This window comes from Pristiophorus japonicus, chromosome 1 (assembly GCF_044704955.1).
Source record: "Pristiophorus japonicus isolate sPriJap1 chromosome 1, sPriJap1.hap1, whole genome shotgun sequence".
Taxonomy (NCBI): domain Eukaryota; kingdom Metazoa; phylum Chordata; class Chondrichthyes; family Pristiophoridae; genus Pristiophorus; species Pristiophorus japonicus.
Genome location: NC_091977.1, coordinates 487,712,789 through 487,739,380, shown reverse-complemented (window position 1 = coordinate 487,739,380; position 26,592 = coordinate 487,712,789). Strand labels below are relative to the sequence as shown.

At 44.4% G+C, this 26,592-nt stretch overlaps 1 protein-coding gene across 1 annotated transcript in view; it reads left to right on the top strand.

Annotated features, from left to right (window-relative positions):
- Positions 1-26,208, top strand: part of LOC139260261 (corticotropin-releasing factor receptor 2) — a 203,852-nt gene extending 177,644 nt beyond the window's left edge. The window contains exons 10-12 of the mRNA XM_070876645.1: positions 15,442-15,577; positions 15,755-15,796; positions 25,838-26,208. Of these exons, the coding sequence (XP_070732746.1) occupies positions 15,442-15,577; positions 15,755-15,796; positions 25,838-25,978 (319 nt within the window). The 3' untranslated portion in view covers positions 25,979-26,208. The remainder of the gene's footprint in view (positions 1-15,441; positions 15,578-15,754; positions 15,797-25,837) is intronic.
- The last annotated feature ends 384 nt before the right edge of the window (positions 26,209-26,592 follow it).

The following is a 26,592-nucleotide window of genomic DNA, read 5'->3' as shown; positions in this document are numbered from 1 at the left end:
AGGGATGGCAATTGAGATGAGGATGTGATAATGAAGATGGAGAGGGCTGGGTAGAGGTGCAAGGTAAGCTGCTGTGAGTCAGGATGTGCAGGGGTAGGGTACGGAAGGCTGAGTGATGGAGATGTGATGAGTGGCACAGCAGGATGAGGTTGAGTGTGGCTTTGCAGTAATGTTTCGTGATGTACTGAAATAATTGAGAGGTTTGCGCCACTGCAGCCAGTTCCTCCTGACAACATTCCTGCTTGTGCCCTCCTGTGCAACCAGGCTGCGTTGGTGTCCTTGGGAGGTACTCTTCTGCCCATTGGAAGGGAAGAGAACCTCCCTTCATGCTGGGACTCACTCCATAAGCATCTGGAGGGAGTCACGGGAGAGCCCGGGTGCAGCTGTGCACCTTTGTGCAGTGCTTGTCAGACCTGCTCCCTGTTAATTGGCTGGGAACCTCAGAAGGTGGGCTTAACAAGCCCCATCAAGAGAAGATTGTGTTGAGAGGGTGGATGGAGCCGGGAGCGCCTTCCCCACATGCCACCAATGCCGGCCGCACCAGTCTCACCACCGTTGGTGAAATCGCAGCCATTATCTAGGCACTGAGCCCAATTTCTCTTTGGTGTGACAAATTGGAACCATTGATAAGTACAGCAAACCTTGTATCCCTAGAGTATACTTGTTTGTACTGATCAAGGTGATTAATATCTGTGCTGAAGCTGAATGCAACTTTTATTTCTGGTTTCTATTATCAGTACTATCAGCGCTTGTTATTTCCTTATCCAGATCATTATTATATATTAGAAGTACCAAGGGCTCCGCAATGCAGTTGAGTTATGAAAGGATGTCCCACTCATAATCTCTTTCCATCTTGAAAAATTTGCACTTACGATTACCCTCTTTTTATTGTTTTTAAGCCAACTATCCATCAAACATCATACTTTATTTATGATATTTTACCTTGGCCATTAACCACAGACCTTGTCAAACGCTTTCTAAAAATCCAACTCTATAACATCAACAAGTACATAATGTCATCACAGGCGAGGAACAGTGCAGGTTAGATACTTTGTAAAGTTCTTCTACTGTTTCCTAGCAACGTGCCATAGCCTCAAAAAGCAACCCCTCCATGTGACATTTTCATTTACCGCAGCAGCCATCTTACAACTCTCAAAGAAAGCCTCAGAATTTCATATCAGCTGCCGAATTATAGGCTGTTTTGTGCTGTCCATTTTAAGGACTGGGTTAAGATTTCCAAAATTAATTTCCTGAAGGATCCTTAGGAACATAGGGGCAGGACTAGGCCATTCAGCCCCTCAAGCCTATTCCACCATTCAATTCAGTCATATCTCATCTGTACCTCAACATCATTTGCCCGTCCTTTCTCCTGGTTGGCAGACAGGAAGCAGAGAGTCGGGATAAATGGGCCCTTTTCAGAATGGCAGGCAGTGACTACTGGGGTGCCGCAGGGCTCAGTGCTGGAACCCCAGCTATTTACAATATACATTAATGATTTGGATGAAGGAATTGAGTGTAATATCTCCAAGTTTGCAGATGACACTAAACTGGGTGGCGGTGTGAGCTGTGAGGAGTACACTAAGAGGCTGCAGGGTGACTTGGACAGGTTAGATGAGTGGGCAAATGCATGGCAGATGCAGTATAATGTGGATAAATGTGAGGTTATCCACTTTGGTGGCAAAAACATGAAGACGGAATATTATCTGAATGGCGGCAGATTAGGAAAAGGGGAGGTGCAATGAGACCTGGGTGTCATGGTTCATCAATCACTGAAATTGGGCATGCAGGTACAGCAGGCGGTATGTTGGCCTTCATAGCTAGGTCCCGCACAAGAGATTGTTGTGCAAAATCAAAGCACATGGTATTGGGAGTAATATACTGATGTGGATAGGGAACTGGTTGGCAGACAGGAAGCAGATAGTCGGGATAAACGGGTCCTTTTCAGAATGGCAGGCAGTGACTAGTGGAGTGTTGCAGGGCTCAGTGCTGGGACCCCAGCTCTTTGCAATATACATTAACGATTTGGATGAAGGGATAGAGTGTAATATCTCCAAGTATGTAGATGACACTAAACTGGGTGGCGGTGTGAGCTGTGAGGAGGACGCTAAGAGGCTGCAGGGTGACTTGGACAGGCTAGGTGAGTGGGAAAATGCATGGCAGATGCAGTATAATGTGGATAAATGTGAGGTTATCCATTTTGGGGGCAAAAACACAAAGGCAGAATATTATCTGAATGGCGGCAGACTAGGAAAAGGGGACCTGGGTGTCATGGTTCATCAATCACTGAAAGTGGGCACACAGGTACAGAAAGCGGTAAAGAAGGCAAATGGTATGTTGGCCTTCATAGCTAGGGGATTTGAATATAGAAGCAGGGAGGTCTTACTGCAGTTCTACAGGGCCTTAGTGAGGCCTCACCTGGAATATTGTGTTCAGTTTTGATCTCCTAGTGTGAGGAAGGACGTTCTTGCTATTGAGGGAGTGTAGTGAAGGTTCATCAGACTGATTCCAGGGATGGCTGGGCTGGCATATGAGGAGAGACTGGATCAACTGGGCCTTTATTCACTGGAGTTTAGAAGGATGAGAGGGGATCTCATAGAAACATATAAGATTCTGACAGGCCTGGACAGGTTAGATGCGGGAAGAATGTTCCTGATGTTGGAGAAGTCCAGAACCAGGGGACATAGGATAAGGGGTAGGCCATTTAGGACTGGGATGAGGAGAAACTTCTTCACTCAGAGAGTTGTTAACCTGTGGAATTCCCTGCCGCAGAGAGTTGTTGATGCCAGTTCACTGGATATATTCAAGAGGTTGTTCGATATGGCTCTTACGGTTAAGAGGATCAAGGGGTATGGAGAGAAAGCAGGAAAGGGGTACTGAAGGAATGATCAGCCATGATCTTATTGAATGGTGGTGCAGGCTCGAAGGGCCGAATGGCCTTTTCCTGCACCTATTTTCTATATTTCTATGTTTCTATGTAAGCCTTTTCCCCGTAACCATACAAATTTTTTTCCTTCAGGTACTTATCCAATTCGCTTTTTCAAAGCCACGATTGAATCTGCCTCCACCACCCTTTCAGGCACTGCATTCCGGATCATAGCCACTTGCTGCTGAACTAGTACTCTAGAGAACATTAATTCAAATCCCACAGTAGCTGTTTGAGAAGTTGAATTCACGTTAAAAATATCTGGAAATAAAAAGCGGGTGGCAGCAAAAATGCTTCCACAAACCAAGTCTTAAAACCCAACTGGTTCATTATAGCAAATGTAACCTCACTATTTAAAAAAGGAGGGAGAGAGAAAACGGGGAACTACAGACCAGTTAGCCTGACATCAGTAGTAGGGAAAATGCTGGAGTCTATTATAAAGGATGTGATAACGGCACACTTAGATAATATCAGCGGGATTAAACAAAGTCAACATGGATTTATGAAAGGAAAATCTTATTTGACAAACCTACTGGAGTTTTTTGAGGATGTAACCGATAGAATAGATAAGGGAGAACCAGTGGATGTAGTTTATTTGGATTTTCAGAAGGTCTTTGGAAAAGTCGCACATAAGCGGTTAATGTGCAAAGTTAAAGCACATAGGATTGGGGATAATGTATTGGCATGGATTGAAAATTGTTAACTGACAGGAAACAGAGAGTAGGAATAAATGGGTCTTTTTCGGGGTGGCAGGTAGTGACTAGTGGGGTGCCACAGGGATCAGTGCTTGGGCCCCAGCTATTCACAATATATATAAATGATTTGGATGAGGGAACCAAATGTAATATTTCCAAGTTTGCTGATGACACAAAATTAGGTGGGATTGTGAGTTGTAAGGATGATGCAAAGACGCTGCAAGGTGATTTAGATAGGTTGAGTGAGTGGGCAAACACATGGCAGATGCAGTATAACGTTGATAAATGTGAAGTTATCCACTTTGGTAGAAAAAACATAAGGACAAAGTATTATTTAAATGGTTTGAGAAGTGTTGATGTACAGAGGGACCTGGGTGTCCTTGTATGCCAGTCATTGAAAGCAAACATGCAGGTGCAGCAAGCAGTTAGGAAGGCAAGTGGTATGTTGGCCTTCATTGCAAGAAGATTTGAGTACAGACGCAAGGATGTCTTACTACAGTTATGCAGGGCCTTGGTGAGACCGCACCTGGAGTATTGTGTGCAGTTTTGGTCTCCTTACCTAAGAAAGAATATACTTGCCATAGAGGGAGTGCAGCGAAGGTTCACCAGACTGATTCCTGGGGTGGCAGGACTGTCATATGAGGAGAGATTGGTTCGACTAGGCCTGTATTCACTAGAGTTTAGAAGAATGAGAGGGGATCTCATTGAAAAGTATAAAATTCTGACTGGGTTGGATAAACTGGATGCGGGGAGGATGTTTCCCCTGGCTGGGAAGTCTAGAACAAGAGGTCACAGTCTCAGGATACGGGGTAGGAAATTTAGGACCGAGATGAGGAGAAATCTTTTCACTCAGAGGGTGGTGAACCTGTGGAATTCTCTATCACAGAAGGCTGTGGAGGCCAAGTCACTGAATATATTTAAGAGGGAGATAGATAGATTTCTAGAAACAAAGGCATCAAGGGGTATGGGAGAAAAGCGGGAATATGGTGTTGAGATAGAGGATCAGCCATGATCATATTTGTTATGTCTTTGGATGCTCCAATAATGACTCCATGAGGCAATGTATTGCACTTGAACTGTAGTGACCTTAGTCCATTTAATATAACTCCAGAGTGAGGATCATACATGGTGGCCTGCCTTTTATACTCGACCTGGTACACCTGTACAGGTAACCTGCAAGTCTCCCTCTGCAGTGCCCCTCTGGTGGCATGCCTTAGTGGTCATACAGCTGGTGTACAAATTTCCCATAGTAGTACCCTCTAGTAGCACATCATATGTACTAGTACAAGCAGTAAACATCTCTGGATACATGACATCACTCTTCCCTAAGTCCTTAGTGCAAATCGCCTTCATGCATTGACTGTGCTCTGGGCTTAGCTCTATCTGGTTGACCCTTGGAGGATCATTTCCATCTTGGGTGAGTAGGTGGTGTTTCGTTGGCAGTAGAGGTGCTGGTGGTTTCTGTTTCTGAGTCCATGACCACTCCATTCTCTTCCCCCCCCCCCCCCCCCCACATGTGGATTATGCCAGTGGCTCATTACATTCATATACATTCAAGTCCAGAAAAAAACAATTGCATTTACATCATTACATTTGTGGTTCAATTGTGAGGCAAGTACATTTGACTGGTGAGGTACATTCTTGATACATACTTGGAATCAGTACTGGTGTCAGGACTGGTACATGAGGAAAAACTAATACTAGAACTGCTGGATGGTGCCCAGGTAGCCTGGTGACGACGCGTTGCCCAGTGCTGGCAGTGGGAACCCGGTTGGCTCAAGTTGCCTGCTCTCGGGGCCTTTGCTGTTGCTCCTAGCGTCGGGCAGGTTCACAGATGCCTGTGATCTCCCTGTCCTTTCCTTGCGCCCCGGGTCGCTGCTGCTCCCTCAGGAGCAGTCATCTGGCAGTGCACAGGGAACTGCTGACTCGCTTGCTTGGGCGTTATTTAGTTTGGGATCCTGGCTGGTCCTGGTCCCATTTGGGAGAGCCATTGTAGGTGACCCTTCATTCCCAGGTGTAGCCTGGCGATAGGGTCTGGGGGCTGCGCCTTAGCGCGGTTTGCTCTTTCAGGCTTGTGGCAGTTGGTGCCATCGGGTGCCTGATAGGTGTAGCCGATCAGGGGCAGGGTATCGCTTGCTGTGCAGCTTGTCTATATTGGCTGCTTGTGGCCACACTCCATGGTGCATCACTCTGGTCCCAGAGACTCAGGCTACAGCATTGGGTAGCTCGATGGACCTGTGTGCTCCCGATGGGTGTTTGCCTGCTACATTAACCGAATTCAGTTGAAATTCTACACCGCACAATGTTTCATTGCTCATTGTAGATAAACTGTAGCTCCGATCGCAATCGCATGACTTTTCTTTGCTTATTACATGTATAAAACTCTGATCATCAATTACAAGCTTTACATTTAACTCACAGTTGCTATTACATTGATTGAGAATGTGGACCTGTCCCTTTAACTGTGGTGTGTTGCAGGCCTCCTTTAAGAGGGCTTTGCTCTCTTTACCCCAACCATCTTTTTCGCTTGGTACCACATGTTGCTCCATCAGCGCTGCATCTCGTGGTCTGGCCGCCGCCATCTTTTTCTTCAGCACTTCACCTCGTGGTTTGGGCGCCATCTTCTATCCACGATGTCGACTGCTATGATCCTCTTCTCCCTTGGTTCTGACACCGAAGCTGGGAAGTCGCCTTTGGATCCAATTTTCTTCCTCCGGAGTCCTGCCACTGGAGCCTGGAAGATGCGTTTGTGTCATCTCAGCTGGATCATCTCCACGCAGTCGTGCTGAGTGGTCTGTGCCTCGGGTGCTGTGCTGGTCTGCTCTCTGGTGCCGGATCCAACCTCAGTTGAGAGCTTGTTTTGCCTCTGAGCGCAGGGAACATCGATCGCTGGAGGGATGAAATCTTCCCAGCTCCAGTGGATCTTCTCCATCCACCTTCTTCCGAGTAGCATTGGTCCATCACCTGCAACAATCCACAGTGGTAACTTGTGCACCGCGCCATCATGGAGTACCTTTACATCCGCACTATCAACGATAGTTCATTGGTGTCGGTGCGCAGCTTTGCCTGAACCGGGCCCAACTTGGGTCGTTCGGCTTGATTGTCCCATAGCCTCTCAAAGGCTTCTTGATTCATTACTGACTGGCTCGCCCTGTCTCCACTTCCATGAAGACTGGAACGCCATTTACCTCGACTTCCATCCTCAACGAGGAACATTCTGTGGTGCAGGTAAACATACCTTACACCTCATCGTGGGGCTGAGCTGCCTCTCTGACTATCGTTTCATAATCCATGCTGGCTTCCTGGCCATCTGCAGATACTTCAATAACACAGTGAGTCATGTTTCTTTTACACATTCACTGCAGGTATCCCTTTGTGCTGCAGCCTTTGCACACACAGTCCTTAAAACGGCACTGGTGAGCCCTGTGATTCTCTCCGCAACGCCAGCATGATGCTACTCGATTAGCTCCCATGGGAGGACTCTGAGTTAAGGGACTTGGGGGCCTGTTTTCTCTCCCCTGAGGAGATTCACGTTCTACAGTCCAGCCTCTAAAAGATGCCAATCTGTGTACAGTACTTGCTGGGTTTGAGTCCTGAGGATGAGCCATCCGCCTCGAGCCGCAGGTCGAGGTCATGAATGCCTGGCTCATGGTGATGGCCTTCTGCAGTGTGACTGTGGTGTCCACAGATAGTAGCCTGTGAAGAAGGCCCTCGTGGCCGATTCCGATGACAAAGATATCCCGCAGCGCTTCGGTGAGGTGTTCACCGAAATCACACGGTGCCGCCAGCCTCCTGAGGTCTGCAGCATATTTCGCGATTTCCTGGTCCTCGGGCCATCGTGGGTATAAAACCGGTGTCTGGTTGTGAGGATGTTCTCTTTGGGCTTGAGTTGTTCTCGGAGCAACATTACAAGCTCCTCGTAAGTCTTCTCTGGTGCCAACAAGTCCCTGACGAGACCATAGACGGTTGGGCCCACAACTGGTTAGCAGGATAGCTCTAAGCTTATCAGCCAGTGTGGCTGAATTGTTGTCTGCCAGGTCGTTTGCTATGAAGAAATGGTCGTGCCTCTCCGCAAAGGCGTCCCAATCATCACCATCGGCGAACTGCTGCAACGTACCAAGGTTAGCCATTTTCGCGTGAAAGTCCGTAATCTCGTCGCCAATTGTTATGTCTTTGGATGCTCTGATAATGACTCTATGAGGCAATGTATTGCATTTGAACTGTAGTGATCTTAGTCCATTTAATATAACTCCAGAGTGAGGATCACACATGGTGGCCTGCCTTTTATGATAGACCTGGCACACCTGTACAGTTAACCTGCAAGTCTCCCACTGCAGTGCCCTCTGGTGGTATACCTTAGTAACCAGACAGCTGATGTACAAGTTTCCCATAGTAGTGCCCTCTGGTGGCACATCATATGTAATAGTACAAGCAGTAAACATGTCTGGATACATGACAATATTGAATGGCGGTGCAGATTCAAAGGGCCGAATGGCCTACTACTGCTCCTATTTTCTATGTTTCTATGTTTCTAATGTCCTTTAGGGAAGGAAATCTGCCGTCTTTACCTGGTTTGACCTATATGTGAGTCCAGTCCCACACCATCGTAGTTGACTCTTACCTTCCCTTGTAATGGCCCAGCAAGCTACTCAGAGCAACTAGGGGATTGGCAATAAATCCCGGCTTTGCTAGTGATGGCAATGATCTTGAGCATGTTATTGGGAATTTCATACCATCCCTTAGTTTGGAAAATCATATGCATTCATTGACCTAATTTTAATCTCCCTCCTTTCTTTGGTTGTGATGCTTATCAGAGATTTAGATTTCCACTTTATAGAAAACATGCCCACAACGTCAGAACTGCAATGCACATTCAGTACTCAGCAAATTCAATTTAATGAAAAATATTCATGAGGTTAATGGAGCCAGATATAACACATGCTGGTCCACAGCAGGATGAGCAAAGTCATAGGTTGACTGAGATTCATATTGAACATGCCATCGTTCTGAATGATCCTCCTCATTTTTGTACATCTCTTGAAGTTTGAATGTATTATGTAAATCGCTTAAGGTGTGAATAAGTTGACCTCAGCAGAATATTAAAAGCATCAACACTTCAAAGACATGAGATGTTTTTGAGGGAGTGATGTGAACTATAAATGATGTACTGCCTTCCAATGAACTCTGTTAGTGCTGCCAATCCGTTTAACATCCAAGTAACAGAAAATTTTCAGTCAAACAATAGACTCCATTTAGGGCTTGTCCATTATGTTTAGAGTTTTAGTTTAGCGATAATGTCTCATGATTTCTCCCATTAATTTCTGCAGAAGATTTCTCTGTTAAAAAGCAACTGGGCAAGATGGTACGGTGACGGAGTATATTGAAACTCCATTGTCGCCATAGTGAGAGAGTGGTAGGATGCTAGATCTGCCCCAGTGATTCCCTGTGCAGAGGGGAAGATTTCTGCCGTGTGTGTGTATAGTGAAATCATAAACTTATTCTACCTATATTGCACAGAAGAACCCATGCCCTGGTTGAATGATCAATTTTGACATGGTGCTATGGAGAAATGCCAATAGTGGCAGCAGAATGTTTCCCAACAGCAGTTCATGGGGAATTGGATGGCAGCTTGAAAAAGAGGAAATGAGTGGGATTAGACTAGGTGGTTCTTTTGGAGAAAAACACCTGTGCAGACTAGATTCTTTTTCTATGCTGGAATATTCTAGAATGGTTATGATTCTAAGAAAAGAGGAATGTGGGAGGTCTATCTTCCAAGGAGGCAGTTATGGAACGACACTGCAGAGGCTATACCACCCCTACCTGGTCTAGCTTATACATGACTGATTTCCACATGACATGATTGCCTCTTAATGCCTTATTTATCTGTAGGACAACTACGGATGAGCATTAAAATGTTGCCCACATTCAGAGAACACATTTTTAAAAAAGACTCCCTGGTGTTCCACTTAGACTAAGCCAGGTAATACGCAGTCTCAATGTTTTACTCTTCTCACTCCAATCTCCTCAATCACGAAGACTGTATTTTTCCACATCTGGAACATTGCCCGCTTGTGTTTCCCTGACTTTCCATTGCTATAAAGCTGAATACGATCCTTGACTACCCCAAGGATTTATGTCTAGAATTCCATCCTTCTCACTCTCCTCTTTCACCCTTTACAATGTTCACTTCACCCAGAGCTCTGCTGTCTGACTCCTCTCACACAAAGTTCCACACATTTGTCATTCAAACTGTAATGGTTCCCTGACCACAATATATCAACTTCAAGATCTTTGTCCTTATTTTCTAATCACGTCACAATTTTGATCACCCTTACCTGAGTGATCTTCTCAAACTGTATGCCCAGCATGATTCTGGATTGTCCCCCTTCTCGCAACTCTACCTTCAGAGGCCAGCCTTCAGCCACTATGCCCCTGCAACATCGTACTATATATAGCCAAAAAACTTACGGCTGTGCTACCTCTTTCCCTTCTTTCAAAGGCTTTTTAAAGCATGTCTCATTCAGTCCACTTCCTTAATCTTTCCAAGCATTTTCTCCCCATTGTAATGTGCCTTGGGGTGATAGTTAAGATGCTATAATGGTAGCACTTTTGCCTCTGAGTCAAAAGGTTGAGGATTCAAGTCCCACTCCAGAGACTTGAATGCAAATTCTCGGCTGACATTCCAGTGCAGTAGTGAAGGAGTGCTGCACTGTCAAAGGTCAAAGGAAATGTTAAACCGATGCACAACTGCCCTCTCAGATGGACACAAAAGATCCCATGGCACTATTTCGAGAGCAGGGGAATTCTCTCGGTGTCCTGGCCAGCATTTATCCCTCAACCAACATCACTAAAACTGATTATCTGGTCACTTTAATTGCTGTTGGTGGTATCTTGCTGCCATATTTCCTACATTACAACAGTACTGAATTGGCTATATAAAGTGCTTTGTGCCATCCTAAGGTTGTAAAAGACACTATATAAATGCAAGTCTTTCTTTATAAACATGAGCTGACCTCATGACCTCTGAGTTATAAGTTAATAATTGCTACAGTACTGTGTCCATAATAGCAATCTAGAGATGTGTCAGTGCTGTTGGAAACCGAAAAGGCTGATTTCAGTTTTGTTGACAGTGTACTGAAGGAAGCTTCAGCCCATGAACAACTTTCATTTGTGCCAACCCTCATGAGGGGTGCTATGTTACATTAAGAATTTGGCAGAACAGGGTGGAGCAATGGGTTAGTTGCTAGCCTTTTATTTCTGCGACTTGAGTTCAAATCTGGCCACATGGATGAAATGAAAGTCTTCTCTTTCTGCTGCGTATTGAGTCTTATATAAAATAAGATTGGACCATCCAGAGGTTTACAGCACAAAACTGCTTTTAATCTGGCACTAATTGGAAATGTGATTCAGACAGGATGGTCGACGTGAAGAATGGAAAAGAATGCTGCCAAGGAACTCTTCTGAGATTGGGACTGAAATACATTGGTAGGAGCAGAGTAGAAGGAGTCTTTCTCTACATCGGACCATGCTATACCTGTTCTGGGAGTGCTCGATGCTGACATGGTGCTGGGAATTTCTTTAAAGTTGGGGGGGTCTTCCAAACGGGCGCCATAAGCTCAGTGGAAGATCGGCAGAAGCCCCCTTTATGCGTCTATCTAGGTTTCTTCCGATCTTCTGCTGGATGATCGAGAGAACCTGAAGGAAATCTCCGGCGTATATGCCTTAAATAGAAACTGTTATATTTTCTAACCGTACTATCCCTCACCTTGATGAGCATGAAAAATAAATGCAAGTAAATATTAGCACAGCAGGCATTTCACACAACCCAAAGCTGCCAGCAAATTTAATTTGACTGAATACATTTAAGGGAGATAGGCTTAGAACATTTTTGGCAAGAAAAATTTGAGATATCATCAAAAACAATTGCTGTATTAAGGAATTGGTTGCCTCATTGGAAAATAGCAGCCCATTAGATTGAACTCACGTCTTGCACAGAGCAATTGGGCAAACTCATACTTCATGCACGAGAGACAGATGAAAACACAATACCATTTTGGTCTTCAAACCAAACTCGTAAAAAATGAACATAAGTGGAGTTTATGTTTGTCCGATATAAAGTGTACACTCTCATGTGAAGGGACACATCGCCCTTAGCTAAGTCCAGAGAACTTAGGCACAGGTTGGCAAGGCATAGGAACTCTCAAGTGGGCACAGATGTACTGCTGAAGTTTAACAAGCTTACCAGTGCAGAAAACTGATAGCTCCTCACCTTACCTGTTATGGCATTAGCTTGCCAGGCTATCTGGAGCTGGGTGGAATCCCAGCCCTCAGTAACAGGTTCACCAGATTGACTATCATAAGTGATGTAGGCTGGCGAGTCAATGCTCAACAGCTATTTGTAGTACTGTAGATCTGTCTGCCTTAGCTATTGGATTTCTTCCTCAGAAAATCAACTCCATTCAATCTCCCATTACAAGGGCCAACGCTGTTCTCACTCCACTGCTTGAGCTTCACCTGGAAAAGTTACGGCAGCAGAGTGGGAGAAGCTCTGAGCCAAGGTGTTTCATCTTGGAACCAAATTGCTTCCTATACCCCTGCAAAGAGAGAGTAGTAAAAATCAGAATTACATTTAATACACAAGAAAACATATTTTTTATTATTATTCATTCACGGGATGTTGTCATCGCTTGCAAGACTGGCATTTATTGCCCTGAGAAGGTGATGGTTACTGAGTGGCTTGCTAGGTTACTTCAGTGTGCACTTAAGAGTCAACCACACTGGGTGTGGGACTTGAGTCACATTTGGCAGACTGGGTGAGGATGGCAGGTTTCCTTCTCTAAAGGGCATTAATCGGGTTTTTACCACAATCCGACAAGCTTACGGTCACTTTTACTTATACCGACTTTTGATGCCGAGAATTTTTACCATGGTAGAATTTGAATTTGCATTCACCGGATTATTAATCTAGGTCTCTGGATTACTAGTCCACTAATATTAGCACTATAACTGCGTACCTGTCTGGCTGTTCTACGGCCCTTCCTTGATAAAGATTTAAATGTGGTCAATTAAAATTCTTGGGCATGAGATGAATGATCTGTTTGGTGGCATTGGTAGTGGGAGAAATGCTGACCAAAAAACAAGAACTCCTTGCTCGTCATGTAGGGCCAAAGGACCTTTACCCTCCACGTGAACTACCAATACAGGCAAACAGGACCTCAGCTTAATGTGTTATTTCAGTACCATGCCTCAGACCATGCATCTCTTCCTCAGTATACACTGGAGTGTCACCCTAGTTTTTATGTACTACAGAACCTGGTGTGGGGTTTGAACTGACACAGTGTTGGAGGACTGGTGGATAGCTAATGTAATACCTATATTTAAGAAGGGGGATGGAACATGTCCAGGGAATTGTAGACCAGTCAGCTTAACATCGGTGGAAGGAAAAATAATAGAATCCCTACTAAAGGAGAAAATAGTAAAACATCTAGAAACCAAAAATGTAATAATGAATAGTCAGCATGGTTTCCAAAAGGGAAAGTCTTGCTTGAAGAGTAACAGAGAGTAGACAATGGTAATGCAGTAGATGCAATTTATCTAGGTTTTCACAAGGACTTCAAATAGGTACCCCATAATAGACTGATGAACAAGGTCAGGGAATGTGGAGTCAGAGAATAAGTAGCAAAATGGATAGCTAGTTTGCATCAATACAGAAAGCAGAGAGTAGGGTAAAAGATGGGTAGTGGTGTTTCTAAAGGATCAGTGCTGGGACCACTGTTGTTCACAATTTATACTTTGGAATCATAAACACAACTTCTAAATTTGCAGATGACATCAAATTGTGGGCAATAGTCAGTACTGAGGAGGACTGCAACAAATTGAAGGAGGACATTAATAAACTTGCAGACTGGGCAAATGAAATTCAACATAGATAAATGTGAGGTATTACATTTTGGTAGGAAGAATAAAGAAGTCACATTACTTGGAGTCTAGGTGGGGTAGAGGAACAAAGGGATCTTGGAATACAGAAAGATAGCAGGCCAGGTAGATAAGGTAGTTAAGAAGGCATATGGAATACTTGCCTTTATTAGGCGAGGCATGGAATACAAGAGCAAGGAGGTTATGCTTGAACTGTATAAAACACTAGTTACGCTGCAGCTGGAGTACTGTGTGCAGTTCTGGTCACCACATTACAGGAAAGATGTGATTGTACTGGAAAGGGTGCAGAGGAGATTTACAAGAATGTTGACTGGACTGGAGAATTTTGGCTATGAGGAAAGATTTGAGATGTTGGGTCTGTTTCCTTTGGAACAGAGGAGGCTGAGGGGAGACCTGATTGAGGTGTATAAAATTATGAGGGGCCTGGATAGAGTGGATAGGAAGGACCTGTTTCCCTTGGCAGTGGGGTCAACAGCTAGGGGATGTAGATTTAAAGTAATTGGGGGGAGGTTTAGAGGAGATATGAGGGGAAATTTCTTCACCCAGAGGGTAGTGGGGATCTGGAACTCACTACCTGAAAGGATGGTAGAGGCAGAAACCCTCGCCACATTTAAAAAAATACTAGGATGTGCACTTAAAGTGCCGTAACCTACAGGGCTACAGACCAAGAGCTGGAAAGTGGGATTAGGCTGGATAGCTCTTGGTTGGTCGGCGTGGACTCGATGGGCCGAAATGGCCTCCGTCCGTGCTGTAAATTTCTATGTTTTTATGTTTCTATGTTTATAAATACACAAATCACTAAAAGTTGCAACACAGGTTAGCTAGGGCGTAAAAAAGGCAAACCAGGCACTAGGGTTAGAATTGAAAAGTAGGGAAGTTATGCTAAACCTGTATCTAACCTTGGTTCTTAAGAGTACTGCGTACAGTTCTGGTCACCACATTATAAAAAGGATATAGAGGCATTGGAGAGGGTACAGAGAAGATTTACAACTATGATACTAGAAATGCGAGGGTATAGGATGAACAGGCTGAGTCTCTTTTCTCTTGAAATAAGAAGGCTGAGGGGTGACCTAATAGAGGTCTTTAAAATTATGAAAATTTTGATAGAGTGGATACAGAGAGAATGTTTCCACTTGCGGGGAAGAGCCTAACCAGAGATCATCAATATAAGATAGTCACCAAGAAATCCAACAGAGAATTCAGAAGAAACTTCTTTATCCGAAGAATGGTGAAAATGTGGAACTCACTACCACAGGGAGTGGTTGAAGCGAATAGTATTGATGCATTTAGGGGGAAGGCAAGACAAGTTTATGAGGGAGAAGGGAATAGAGGGTTATGCTGATAGATTTAGATGAGGAAAGGCGGGAGGAGGCTCGAGCGGAGCGTAAATGCTGGCGTGGACTGGTTGGACCAAATGGCCTGTTTCTGTGCCATATAACCTATGCAATACTATGTAGTGTGATGACTCAGAGGTGAGAGTGTTACTAACTGAGCCAAGCTAAAGGGGCATTCACACTTAACAGATTTAGTATGGGTGAAAAGCACCAATTACTTCTCACCAACGCTAAATATGGAGCAGGAGTCGGGTTCCAAGTTCCAAACTGACTCCGGCGAAGCTTAGTGAGATTCTCTTCTCCAGGGAGTCTCAGTTAGCTTGGTTCTGCTGTCCTGTCATGACCATAGCGTATGATTCAGGTGGCATTTACACTGTAACTGCAGCATCAATGCTAAGCTAAACTGTTCCGTACTGTATCTAATACAGCCTTACACAACCCCAACTAATTCAAGCTGACTTGTGCCCAGAAATATATTATTATTTTATCAATCAGTTTCACCTTCATTTTTAATAAATACACTAATTCTCTCTTTTCACCATCTGTCCTACAGGAAAGCAGTGAAGGCAACTTTAGTTCTGTTACCCCTTCTTGGCATCACTTACATGCTGTTCTTCGTCAATCCAGGCGAAGATGACATCTCACAAATTGTTTTCATCTACTTCAATTCATTTCTGCAGTCCTTTCAGGTGGGTAATCTAGCCAGATAAACTGACAGCTCATTAACCGTGGGCCTAATGCAATATGACAGCTTAATTTGCAAATTCGATCTTCTTTTCCTGAAGCATTATGTAACTTAAATGTTTGCAAAGAGTTACTGTCACAATTTGCTTTCGGACTCAAATAGACACCGTTGTGTTTTACAGGGTTTCTTCGTGTCTGTGTTTTACTGCTTCCTGAATGGTGAGGTAAGTCAGACTTCTGTTCTGAAATAGTTTGACTGGAGCAATGACTATTAATAATTTTAAAGCAGCATTTCACTACAACCTTTCAATTCACTGAAATGCCAAACAGAGGAGTTAACACACTTACAATAAACGACTTAATGCCTGTAATAAAATGGCATACAAAGGAATACCAAGGCAACACAGTCCGTGTGTGTCTGCTCACAGTAATGACCCAACAGTCATATCTGAGCTCAAATGCGTTTCAACTAAATTAGAACAATTTTAAAAATTATTCTGAAACATAGGTGACAGCCGATGGCCATAGTGTAAGATTGAAAAGAATAGAAGATAAGATGATGGAAAAATATCAGCTGGTAGTTAGTTAACATCAAATTTATGTTTTAAAAGTGTGGAAAAGGGGAAGACTGAGGGAGGGCAAGTCCACAATATGAAGGTACTAACAAAAAATAAGATTAGGAGTCAGATGAGTCTTGGATTCAACATAGGTTGCATGCAGGAGGGAGGGCATCCTTGACAGTGTACTTTGATCTATGGTAGGATAAAAAAGGAAAGTGCTTATTCTTGACTTATCAAGTTCTTAAGAACAGTGAAAACCACTTTGTGTTATTTCAGGTGCACTAAGGAAAAATGATGAATTAGAAATGAAGTGTTACAGACTTCATGGACCTCAATGATCTGCCAGTGAGAGGTTGAGAGCTCTATTTACATAAAGGAAAAAAATACAATTATTCATGACATTCTGTATCTTACAATTTTGCAAATCATATTACTGAACATTCACAAGAAGCAATCTAAATGTAATGACAGAACAAATCTCTTGAGACCTACCTGGCTATTTCTAACATTGAAGCACCACAAATTGACATTTACTGCTTGTTGCTTCAAGATCTTGCCTGTGTTAAATAGATGAATCATTCTCACTGTTGACTACCCACTAAGTTTTCAAAGATTATAGTCCCGATTTTAACCCAACCTGTCTGGCGGAAACAGGCTGGGTGTCCGTTTTATACCCTCCAGATTTTACACTCCTTTGACTTCAAAAACATGCGTCCGACCTGAACCTATCCCATTGGTACCGGCTGGGTTAGCTTAAAATCGGGGCTTATAGATCAGGAATATGTAAAATAAGAAAGCAAAATGGGAACTGACTTGCACATTATACATTTCCATTAGTGGAGGCTGGTTCTCATATATATGTCATATATTTTAGTGCCGACACAATACAAAATTCCATTGTTATGGGTTCTGTTTTCAAACCCCACTGACTTTGAACTTTTCTTGGCAAATTTTGTATTGGAACATGGAGCAATGTCCCATGTTATCGCTAGTTGAAGAGCAGTATAGGAAGCCTACCCACACAGTGTGGCAAAAAATGATGAATGGCACAGGGAGGCATCACATGCTAAGGAGCAAGAACTTCCAGTTCAAATATAGCTGGGTTGAAACTTACCATACACATTTCAAATAGGCCCCACACTATCAGTAGAAAGAGAAAACTGTGGCTTGGATTCAAATCTAGATGCCAGAGGTCAACGGTCAGGATGAAGCCTACTGAACCATCCAGACCAGCACACTACCGATTCTACCACCCTGTGCCCCTTAAATTTAATTAGCACCGTCTATAGCACTAGGTGGGGCACATTGTGAACCCATCAGAGCCCATCTTGCTCTGGAGCAGTATGTTCTGACTTTCATTAACATTGGTCATTTCTGCAACAGCCGACGTGAGTCCTGCATGGTGCGTTGCCTCCCGGTGCCAGGGTAAAGGACATCACTAAGAGGGTGAAGGACATTTTGAAGGGGGAAGTGGAATAGTTAAAAGTTGCCATCCAGGTGAGAGGCAATGACATAGGAAGGAAAAGGGTTGAGATTGAAGTTGAAGCCCATGGAATAAAAGGGACAGTGGCAGTATGGATACAAAATTGATTAAGTGACAGGCAACAGAGAGTAGTGGTGAATGGTGGTTTTTCAGACTGGAGGAGGGTACACAGTGGTGTTCCCCAGGGGTCAGTACAAGGACCACTGCTTTTCTTGGTATATATTAATGACTTGCACTTGGGTGTACAGAGCACAATTTCAAATTTGCAGATGACACAAGGCTTGGAAGTATCGTGAACAGTGAGGAGGATAGTGATAGACATAGACAGGCTGATGGAATGGGCGGACACGTGGCAGATGAAATTTAACACAGAAAAGTGCAAAGTGATGCATTTTGGTAGGAAGAACAAGGAGAGGCAATATAAAATAAAGGATACAATTCTAAAGGGTGTGCATCAACAGAAAGACTTGTGGGTATATGTGCAAAAAATTTTGAAGTTGGTAGGGCAGATTGAAAAAGTGGTTAAAAAAGCATACGGAATCCCAAACTTCATGAATAGAGGCATAGAGTACAAGAGCAAGGAAGTTATGATGAACCTTTATAAAACACTGGTTCGGCTTCAACTGGAGTATTGTGTCCAATTCTGGGCACCGGACTTAAGGAAGGATGTAAAGGCCTCAGAGAGGGTGCAGAAGAAATTTACGAGAATGATTCCAGGGATGAGAGACTTCAGTTATGTGGATAGACTGGAGAAGCTGGGGTTGTTCTCCTTAGATCAAAGAAGGTTGAGAGGAGATTTGATAGAGGTGCTCAAAATCATGAGAGGTCTGGACATAGTAGATAGAGAGAAACTGTTGCCATTGACGGAAGGGTTGAGAACCAGAGGACACAGATTTAAAGTGATTGGTAAAAGGACCAAAGGCAACATGAGGAAAAACTTTTTGACGCAGCGAGTGGTTAGGATCTGGAATGCACTGCCTGAAAGGGTGGTGGAGGCAGAATCAATCATGGCTTTTCAAAGAGAATTGGATAAGTACCTGGAAAATTGTTTTGCAGGGCTATGGGGAAAGGGCAGAGGAGTGGAACTAGATAAAGTGCCCTTGCAAAGAGCTGGCACAGGCTTAAAGGTGCCGAATGGCCTCCTTCTGTGCAGTTAACATTCTATGATTCTATGAAATCCTACAGGTAGAGTTACAGGAGCTCAGAAGGAAATTAAATAACAGGATCTCAATGGTAGTAATCTCTGGATTACTCCCAGTGCCACGCGCTCGTGAGTATAGGAATGAAACAGATTAACACATGGCTGGAGAAATGGCCCAGGAGGGAGGACTTCAGATTGCTGGGGTATTGTGACTAGTTCTAGGGCAGGAGGGAACTGTTCAAGGTGGATGGGTTGCACCGCGATAGAGCTTATAATGTTGCCAAAAAGATCAGTGAGGATTTTAGAATTCAGCAAAGGAGGACCAAAAAATTGATAAAGAAAGGGAAAATAGATTATGAGAGTAAACTAGCGAGAGACATAATAACAAACTGTAAAAGCTTCTATATGTATGTAAAAAGGAAAATATTAGTGAAAGTAAATGTGGGTCCCTTATAGGCTGAGGCAAGAGAAATTATAATGGGGAATAAGGAAACAGCAGAGAAATTAAACACATTTTTGAGGGGAAAAAGTCAAGTCGTTTGCACCTTCAGTTAACGCCCCTGGGGGAATCCCGCGAAATTCCGTGAGAGTTTAATGATGTGCTAACCGGTAGCGTCCTGGGCCGATACGTCGGCAATGACAAGGTCATCACCGTGCACAGCTACCTGTTTTCGCCCCGGAATGAAAACTTGGTAGTGTCCCGTGAGGCTGCCGTGGGCAATGTCCACGACAGCTTCGTGTGGCGCGTACCGCTTTGGGTACCCACCCCTTTTGGCCGCTCATGGGGCAAAAATTAATGGGGAGGTGCGACGCTAAAAATGTTAAAAATGTTTGCCTTGCCATATCAAGGAGTCCGTGCCACGATGTTGCAGCCCGGCGCTCCGCTTCTGTGTAAGGCTGCTGCTACGGCACCCCGCTCCATGGTACTTTTCTCCCTAATGTAGACTGGAATGTTCCCAGCCCTGCGAGTGCGGGTTTGGAGGTGGACCCTGATTGACAGCGGTCTGAATTCTGCATTAAACCCGCGGATCAGTAAGTAAAATCGTGGCCGCAGAGTCTACAGCATGCCCTCCCTTTTAATGGAAGGGGAGGGCCCTGTTTTCTCACCAACAATATGTGCCTCCACGTAGCGCTGGAAAATTTGTGTTGGTTCGCGCCCCGGACCCACCCCCGAGAGGAAGTGAAGTGCAAGATATTGTGCTCCACTTCCTCTCGGGGGTAGTAAGCCCAATTTAGCTGTCAGGGCAGGACATCTGCACCTGGCGCAGGAAGTCCCGCCTCGCAGCTGTTACCAGCCCCAACCGGGACGGTACGCAATTTCACACTCAAAGTGTCTGTCTGCATGGAAGAAGATGCAGAAAACCTCCCAGTAATAGTGAAGAAAGAAGGGTCTAGCGAGAATGAGGAACTGAAAGAAATTAGTATTAGTAAAAAAAAATATAGGGTACTGGAGCCATTAATGGGACTGCAAGCTGATAAATCCCTGGTCCTGATGGCTAACAGCCTAGGGTTTTGAAAGAGGTGGCTATAGAGATAGTGGATGTATTGGTTTATCATCTTCCAAAATTCCACAGATTCTAGAACAGTTCCCATGGATTGGAAGGTAGAAACCCCACTATTTAAGAAAGATGGGAGAAATAAAACGGGGAACTACAGACCAGATAGCCTGACATCAGTAGTAGGGAAAATGCTAGGATTTATTATTAAGGACGTGGTAACAGGGCATTTAGAAAATAATAATAGGATTGGGCAGAGTCAATAAATTTATGAACAGGAAATCACGTATGACAAATCTGTTAGAGTTTTTTGAGGTTGTAACTAGCAGAATAGATAAGGGGGACCCAGTGAATGTGATGTATTTGGATTTTCAGATGGCATTCGATAAGGTGCCACACTAGAGGTAATTAAACAAAATTAGGGCTCATAGGATTGGGGGTAATATACGAGCAAGGATTGAGGATTGGTTAATGGACAGAAAACAGAGAGTGGGAATAAACAGGTCATTTTCGAGTTGGCAGGCTATAACTCGGGACAGGGTAAATCTCGAATTAGGAAGACAGTCAGCATAGATTTGTTAAGGGAAGGTCGTGTCTGACTAACTTGATTGAATTTTTTGAAGACGTAAGCCCCTCTTGCCAGCTTTAGCACTCCAAGGAAAGTGGTAGCGCTTCAGTTAGAGCTCCACTTCCTTCCTGGAGTGCTAAACCAGAAGTTTGTGTCGGAATCCCTCGCATAGTGCCTGGCGATACTTTTGCAGTACTGCAAAAGAGTTCCCCAAATAGGGCGCTACGCAATTTCTCCACCTTTATCTTTGAACTACTTTAAGGAAGATTAAGTTCCTTCTTCTACCTCTACTAAAAATATCTAGCAGTATTATTAAACCCGCTATGACCTTCAATCCTCCTCAACAGAAATCAAGAGGTCCCAATCGTGTATCACACCTTTTTAAAGGGGTGATTCCAATAATATCCTGGTAGTCTTTTCCACATATTTACTGTCTTGTGGAGAAAATAGGGTTTCTCCTACTCTCTAACCTTGATTGAAGATTGTGAATGTTGTACTTATGTCCTCTACTCCATTTATCATTGATTAGAATACCCTTTACTGCTACCTTTTGTCCTCAAGTTGTATAACCAATCTAGCACGCTGGCTCTAAAACAATATTTCACATTAGCCAGTGTTCTGCACCAATGGTTTATACAGTATAGGAAGCATCTTATCCTGACGTAAATAGAGTATTGTGGTGGTTAGAAGAATTATTAATTATGTATGTGGTCATTGACGTGTTGCTAACCTAAGTATCTGAGCTTCCAATCGCAAATGTATTATATTTTTGATCTACTAGCTACTAGATTTAGTAATGAGGGTAAAGGCCACAAATTGACCATATTGGCTTTACCAGGCTGAAAGAACATAAATGGTTCTTATTGTGAATTTATTGGGGTAGCTTTTGACCTGTGCTCCATTTTTGGATCTAGACTTGGCGATTCACAGTAGAAGACACAAAATACACAACAGAAATAGTGGGGTTGGGTTTAATGAGAGTGAGGACCTTAATGTCATTAATCCTATTATCGAAAAGGGGTAAAATTGCCCTTTTTGATAGCCCCATTCCCGCCTCCGGGGACCGCTAATGGGGCGCAACAAGGTTATCGCCCGGGGGGAGGGGTCGATAGTGCCTCCGGGGAAATTGCCCCAAAGGTTTGGGGGACGTTGTGTTGTTAGCGCCGTGCCCCAGGCTGGCGCACGCATGACGATGATGTCATCGCCGTGCGTGCCAATCCCTCACTGCCTGCACAGACCCCTCTGCGCAACATGAGGGAAATTGGCTGGTGGGCGGGGAGGATGGCGCCGGTGGATGATATCTGCTGCCGGGGCTCTCCTTAAAGATGAGGCCATTTGCACCGTGGGCCGCCATATTTTTCAGTCGGCCAGACAATGGCAGCCCTCACCTTGACCAGGCCGCCCTCCTGCAGCTCGCCAATCTGTTTTGGTTGCCGGGCTGATGGCCCGGTCAAGGATATCCCTGGTGGCCCAGTGACGGCTGCCAAAGGGATTGCAGTGGCACTCCCCTTTAATTGAAGTTGGCAAGTTGGATCCAAAATTGGCTCAGAGGCAGGAAGCAGATTGATGGGTGTTTTTGTGACTGGATGGCTGTTTATAGTGGGGTGCTACAGGGCTCCTTTGTTTTTTTGTGGTATATATCAATGATTTAGACTTCAATGTATGGGGTATAATGAAGAAGTTTTCAAATGATACAAAAATCGGCTGTGTGGTTGATAATGAAGAAGAAAGCTGTAGACTGCAGGAAGATATCAATGAACTGGTCAGCTGGGCAGAAAACTGGCAAATGAAAAAATTCAATCCAGAGAAGTGTGAGGTAATGCATTTGGGGAGGTCTAACAAGGCAAAGGAATACACATTAAATGGTAGAACACTGGTAAGTGTAAAGGAACAAAGGGACCTTGGAATGCATATCCACAGATCTCTGAAGGTAGCAGGCCAGGCAAATAAGGTGGTTAGGAAGGCATATGGAATACTTGCCTTTGTTAGCCGAGGTATAGAGTACAAGAGCAGGAAGGTTATGCTTGAACTGAATAAAACACTAGTTAAGCCACAGCTGGAGGACTGCGTGCAGTTCTGGTCACCACATTACAGGAAAGATGTGATCGCACTCGAGAAGGTACAGAGGAGATTTATGAGGATATTGCCTGGACTGGAGAATATTAGCTATGAGGAAGGATTGGATAGGCTGGGTTTGTTTTCTTTGGATTGGAACAGAGGGGGCTGAGGGGAGACCTTATTTGAGGTGTACAAAATTATGAGGGGCCTAGATAGAGTGGATAGGATGTACCTATTTCCCTTAGCAGTGGGGTCAACAACCAGGGGGCATAGTTTTAAAGTAATTAGTAGAAGGTTTAGAGGGGATTTGAAGGGAAATGTTTTCACCTAGAGGGTGGTGGGGTTCTGGAACTCACTACCTGAAAGGGTGGTAGAGGCAGAAAGCCTCACCACATTTAAAAAGTACTTGGATGTGCACTTGAAGTGCCATAACCTACAGGGCTACGGACCAAGATAGCTCTTTGCTGGCCGGCGCAAACACGATGGGCCGAAATGGCTTCCTTCTGTGCTGTAAATTTCTATGATTCTATAATTCTGCCCGCCTATTCCCCCGGGCACTGCCCCAACAGGAAGTGGAGCACGCAGCATTGCGCACCACTTCCTGTAAGCGTCGGAAACCTGAATTCCGAGGCTGGGGCAGTATTTCTGTGTCGGGTGCAGGAAGTCCCGCGACGCCTAGATTACCATCCCCAAACTGGGAGTGACCCAATTTCGCCCCAGAAAGTTAACATGCACGTACAGCAAATAATTAGGAAGGCACATGGCCTTTATTGCAAGGATATTGGAGTACAAGAGTAAGGAAGTCTTGTTGCAATTGCACAAGGCTCTTGTGAAACCACACCTGGAACACTTTGTACAATTTTGTTCTCCGTAACTAAGGAAGGATATACTTGCCTTAGAGGCGGTGCAACAAAAGTTCACTAGATTGATTCCTAGGATGGAAGGGCTTTCCTACGAGCAGGAATTGAGTAGAATGTGCCTATACTCTCTGGAGTTTAGAAGAATGAGAGGTGATCTCATCGAAACATATAGGGGGTGAAATTGGGTAGCATCCCATTTGGGGCAATGCACACGGCGATGACGTCATGATCTCTGGGCAAAGGAGATCGGGGCACAACGCTGTACATCTGCCGCAAAACTCCCACCGAATTTAGCGGGAACCGCAAATCTCGCCGCGTGCGGTCGCAAACCCATTTGCGCTGCCCTGAGGCGCGAACGAGAGGCCCAAAGGAGCCCAATATCGCCCCCATAAGATTCTGAGAGGGCTTGACAGGGTAGATGCTGAGAGGTTGTTTCCCCTGGCTGGAGAGTCTAGAACTAGGAGGTTCAGGATAAGAGGTCAGCCATTTAGGACTGTTATGAGGTAACATTTCTTCACTCACAGGGTTGTGAATCTTTGGAATTTTCTGCCCCAGTTAGCTGTGGTGCTCAGTCATTTAGTACATTCAAGATTGAGATCAATACATTTTTGGATTCTAAGGGAATCAGGGGATATGATGATCGGGTGGGTAATGGTGTTGAGATCAAAGATCAGGTATGATCTTATTGAATGGCAGAGCAGGCTCGAGGGATCGTATAGCCTACAACCTGCTCCCATTTCTTATGTTCTTATGAGACGGTGGAGTTTACAGAGGAAGTTCCAGAACTTAGGACCTAGATAGCTGAAGGCAGTGACCAAAATCACTCTGCAGTATTCACCACTCCATTCCAGCTTACACCAGCCCGTCATGATTTTGGAGTCGGCTAAAAATTAGTCACCCAGCACTCCCGCTTGAAAAAGGCAGGAGCTTCATTAATCTATGCAAATTTGAGTCCTTTGCATTTTAATGATGTAATTTTGTTGTGCTACGCAAATCCCAACCAGTGGAACTGAACATAGTGCGGCCTAACCAGTGTTCCTTAAAGGCTCCAAGGTAGGAACCCAGGAATTGCTACACGAAAAAAGCCAAGGTCCATCTAGTTAACCTTTTACCGTTCTGGTAGTCGCATGATACAATGATAATGGAGTCATTGACTAATCAACAGATCCAGACATGATCTGAGGAAACCCTCAGTGGTGGAGAGCTATGGAACCATAGGTCCAAAGTCACCTGTTCCTCGCCATAGTTCTTTTAACAATATTTGTGGAACCAAGAACAGCTTTAATGCTCCTCCTAGTCTCACCCGCTGCTGTACCTTCCGAAGCCTCCCCTCACAATCACCTGACCCCCTTTAATTAAATACTGCCAGCTTGGCTCCGCACAAGAGCCGCTGGTTTCCCATCCCCACCCCCAACCTCGGACCGAGCTGTTTGTTAGAAGTCAAAATGCATGGACAGCTCGCTGAGAATATTTTAATAAAGCCTTGACCATCAAAGTGGTTCAGGCCTCAAATGCAATTCATCGGGCAAGTGGTGAGCTCACTCCACCTGATGAATGGGATCACATAACAAACAAAGTCCACGTTTGTAGTGACTGTGGTGCAGTTAACAGACTCACCAAACCCAGTCACCAGACATGAAGAAGGGCATGTTGAAACATGATGACAACGATGGAGAGATGGAAAAATTGCATGGAAAAAAACAAAGGGGTGAATTTTACAATTTAGGTTTCCCGGCATAGAGCTTGCACAGACTGAAAATTGTTGTGTATGCATAAATAACAGACAAACTGAGCCAGGAGAAAAGTAACTTAAACCATGTGCTTTATATAACAACCCAAAATGGAGCCCCAAACTGGCATGAACCAGCATGAGTACAGCAACTGTGAATAGCTCCCGCAGGGTCCTAATGCCTGTCCAGTGAGCTGTACCAAATAAACAGAGTATGAATGCAACAAAAATCATGCAGGTTGTGCGTTATGTGCATTGATCTCTACACCCAGTGTTCCAAGAACCAAATCGTAAAAGTTCCTTTAAGTGCCGAGTAGCTAAAATGTCAAGCTGTGCCAACATGTGAATGAAATTGTCCATTTGCTTTCAGGTACGTTCGGCTACAAGAAAGAGGTGGCATCGATGGCAAGACAACCATGCTCTCAGAGTACGAGTTGCAAGGGCTATGTCCATACCAACCTCACCTACAAGAATCAGCTTTCACAGCATAAAACAGACAACAGGTGTCTGACTCTACGAAACGGAGCCGTCTTTTTTTTAAGTTTTTCACTCTGTTACCCTTCAACACTGAGGTTATTTGTTTGTTTGTGGATTGCTGTGCACATTTAAAACATGCGACGGTGAACTAGAGAAGCCGAAGGTGCAAGACTCACCACTAGGAAACAAAACGGGAAACAAGGAGTAGAGCAGACTGTAATTTTCCTCTCAGCATGCAGCACAGAAATAACAAAGCAGGGAGCGTGAAGCTGCATTAATATCGACCCTGTGGTGACTGAGATGCCTTTTGCAGCACATTAACTATTTCTATTGTCCAGCTCCGACTTAGGGCGTGTCACAGTCTCAGGGCAAGAAAGAAGGCTTTCATCTTGTATCACCAATCTCTCGTATTTCCCGATGAAAACTTACCTTGAATTGTCACCTGGGAATCTATAGATTAAGGAGGCAGCAGAAGAAAACAAATCTTGGCTTCTGATGTCACCAAGAAGAATCCTCAAGGTTCAGAACATTAATCCAGTGTCACTGAAAGAAGCTTTGAAGGAATGAAGATCTGTTCCAACCCCCCAAGCCATACAACAAATCCTGTCTAAGCTGCCTGCTGGATGCAGCAAAACCCATGTATAAAAA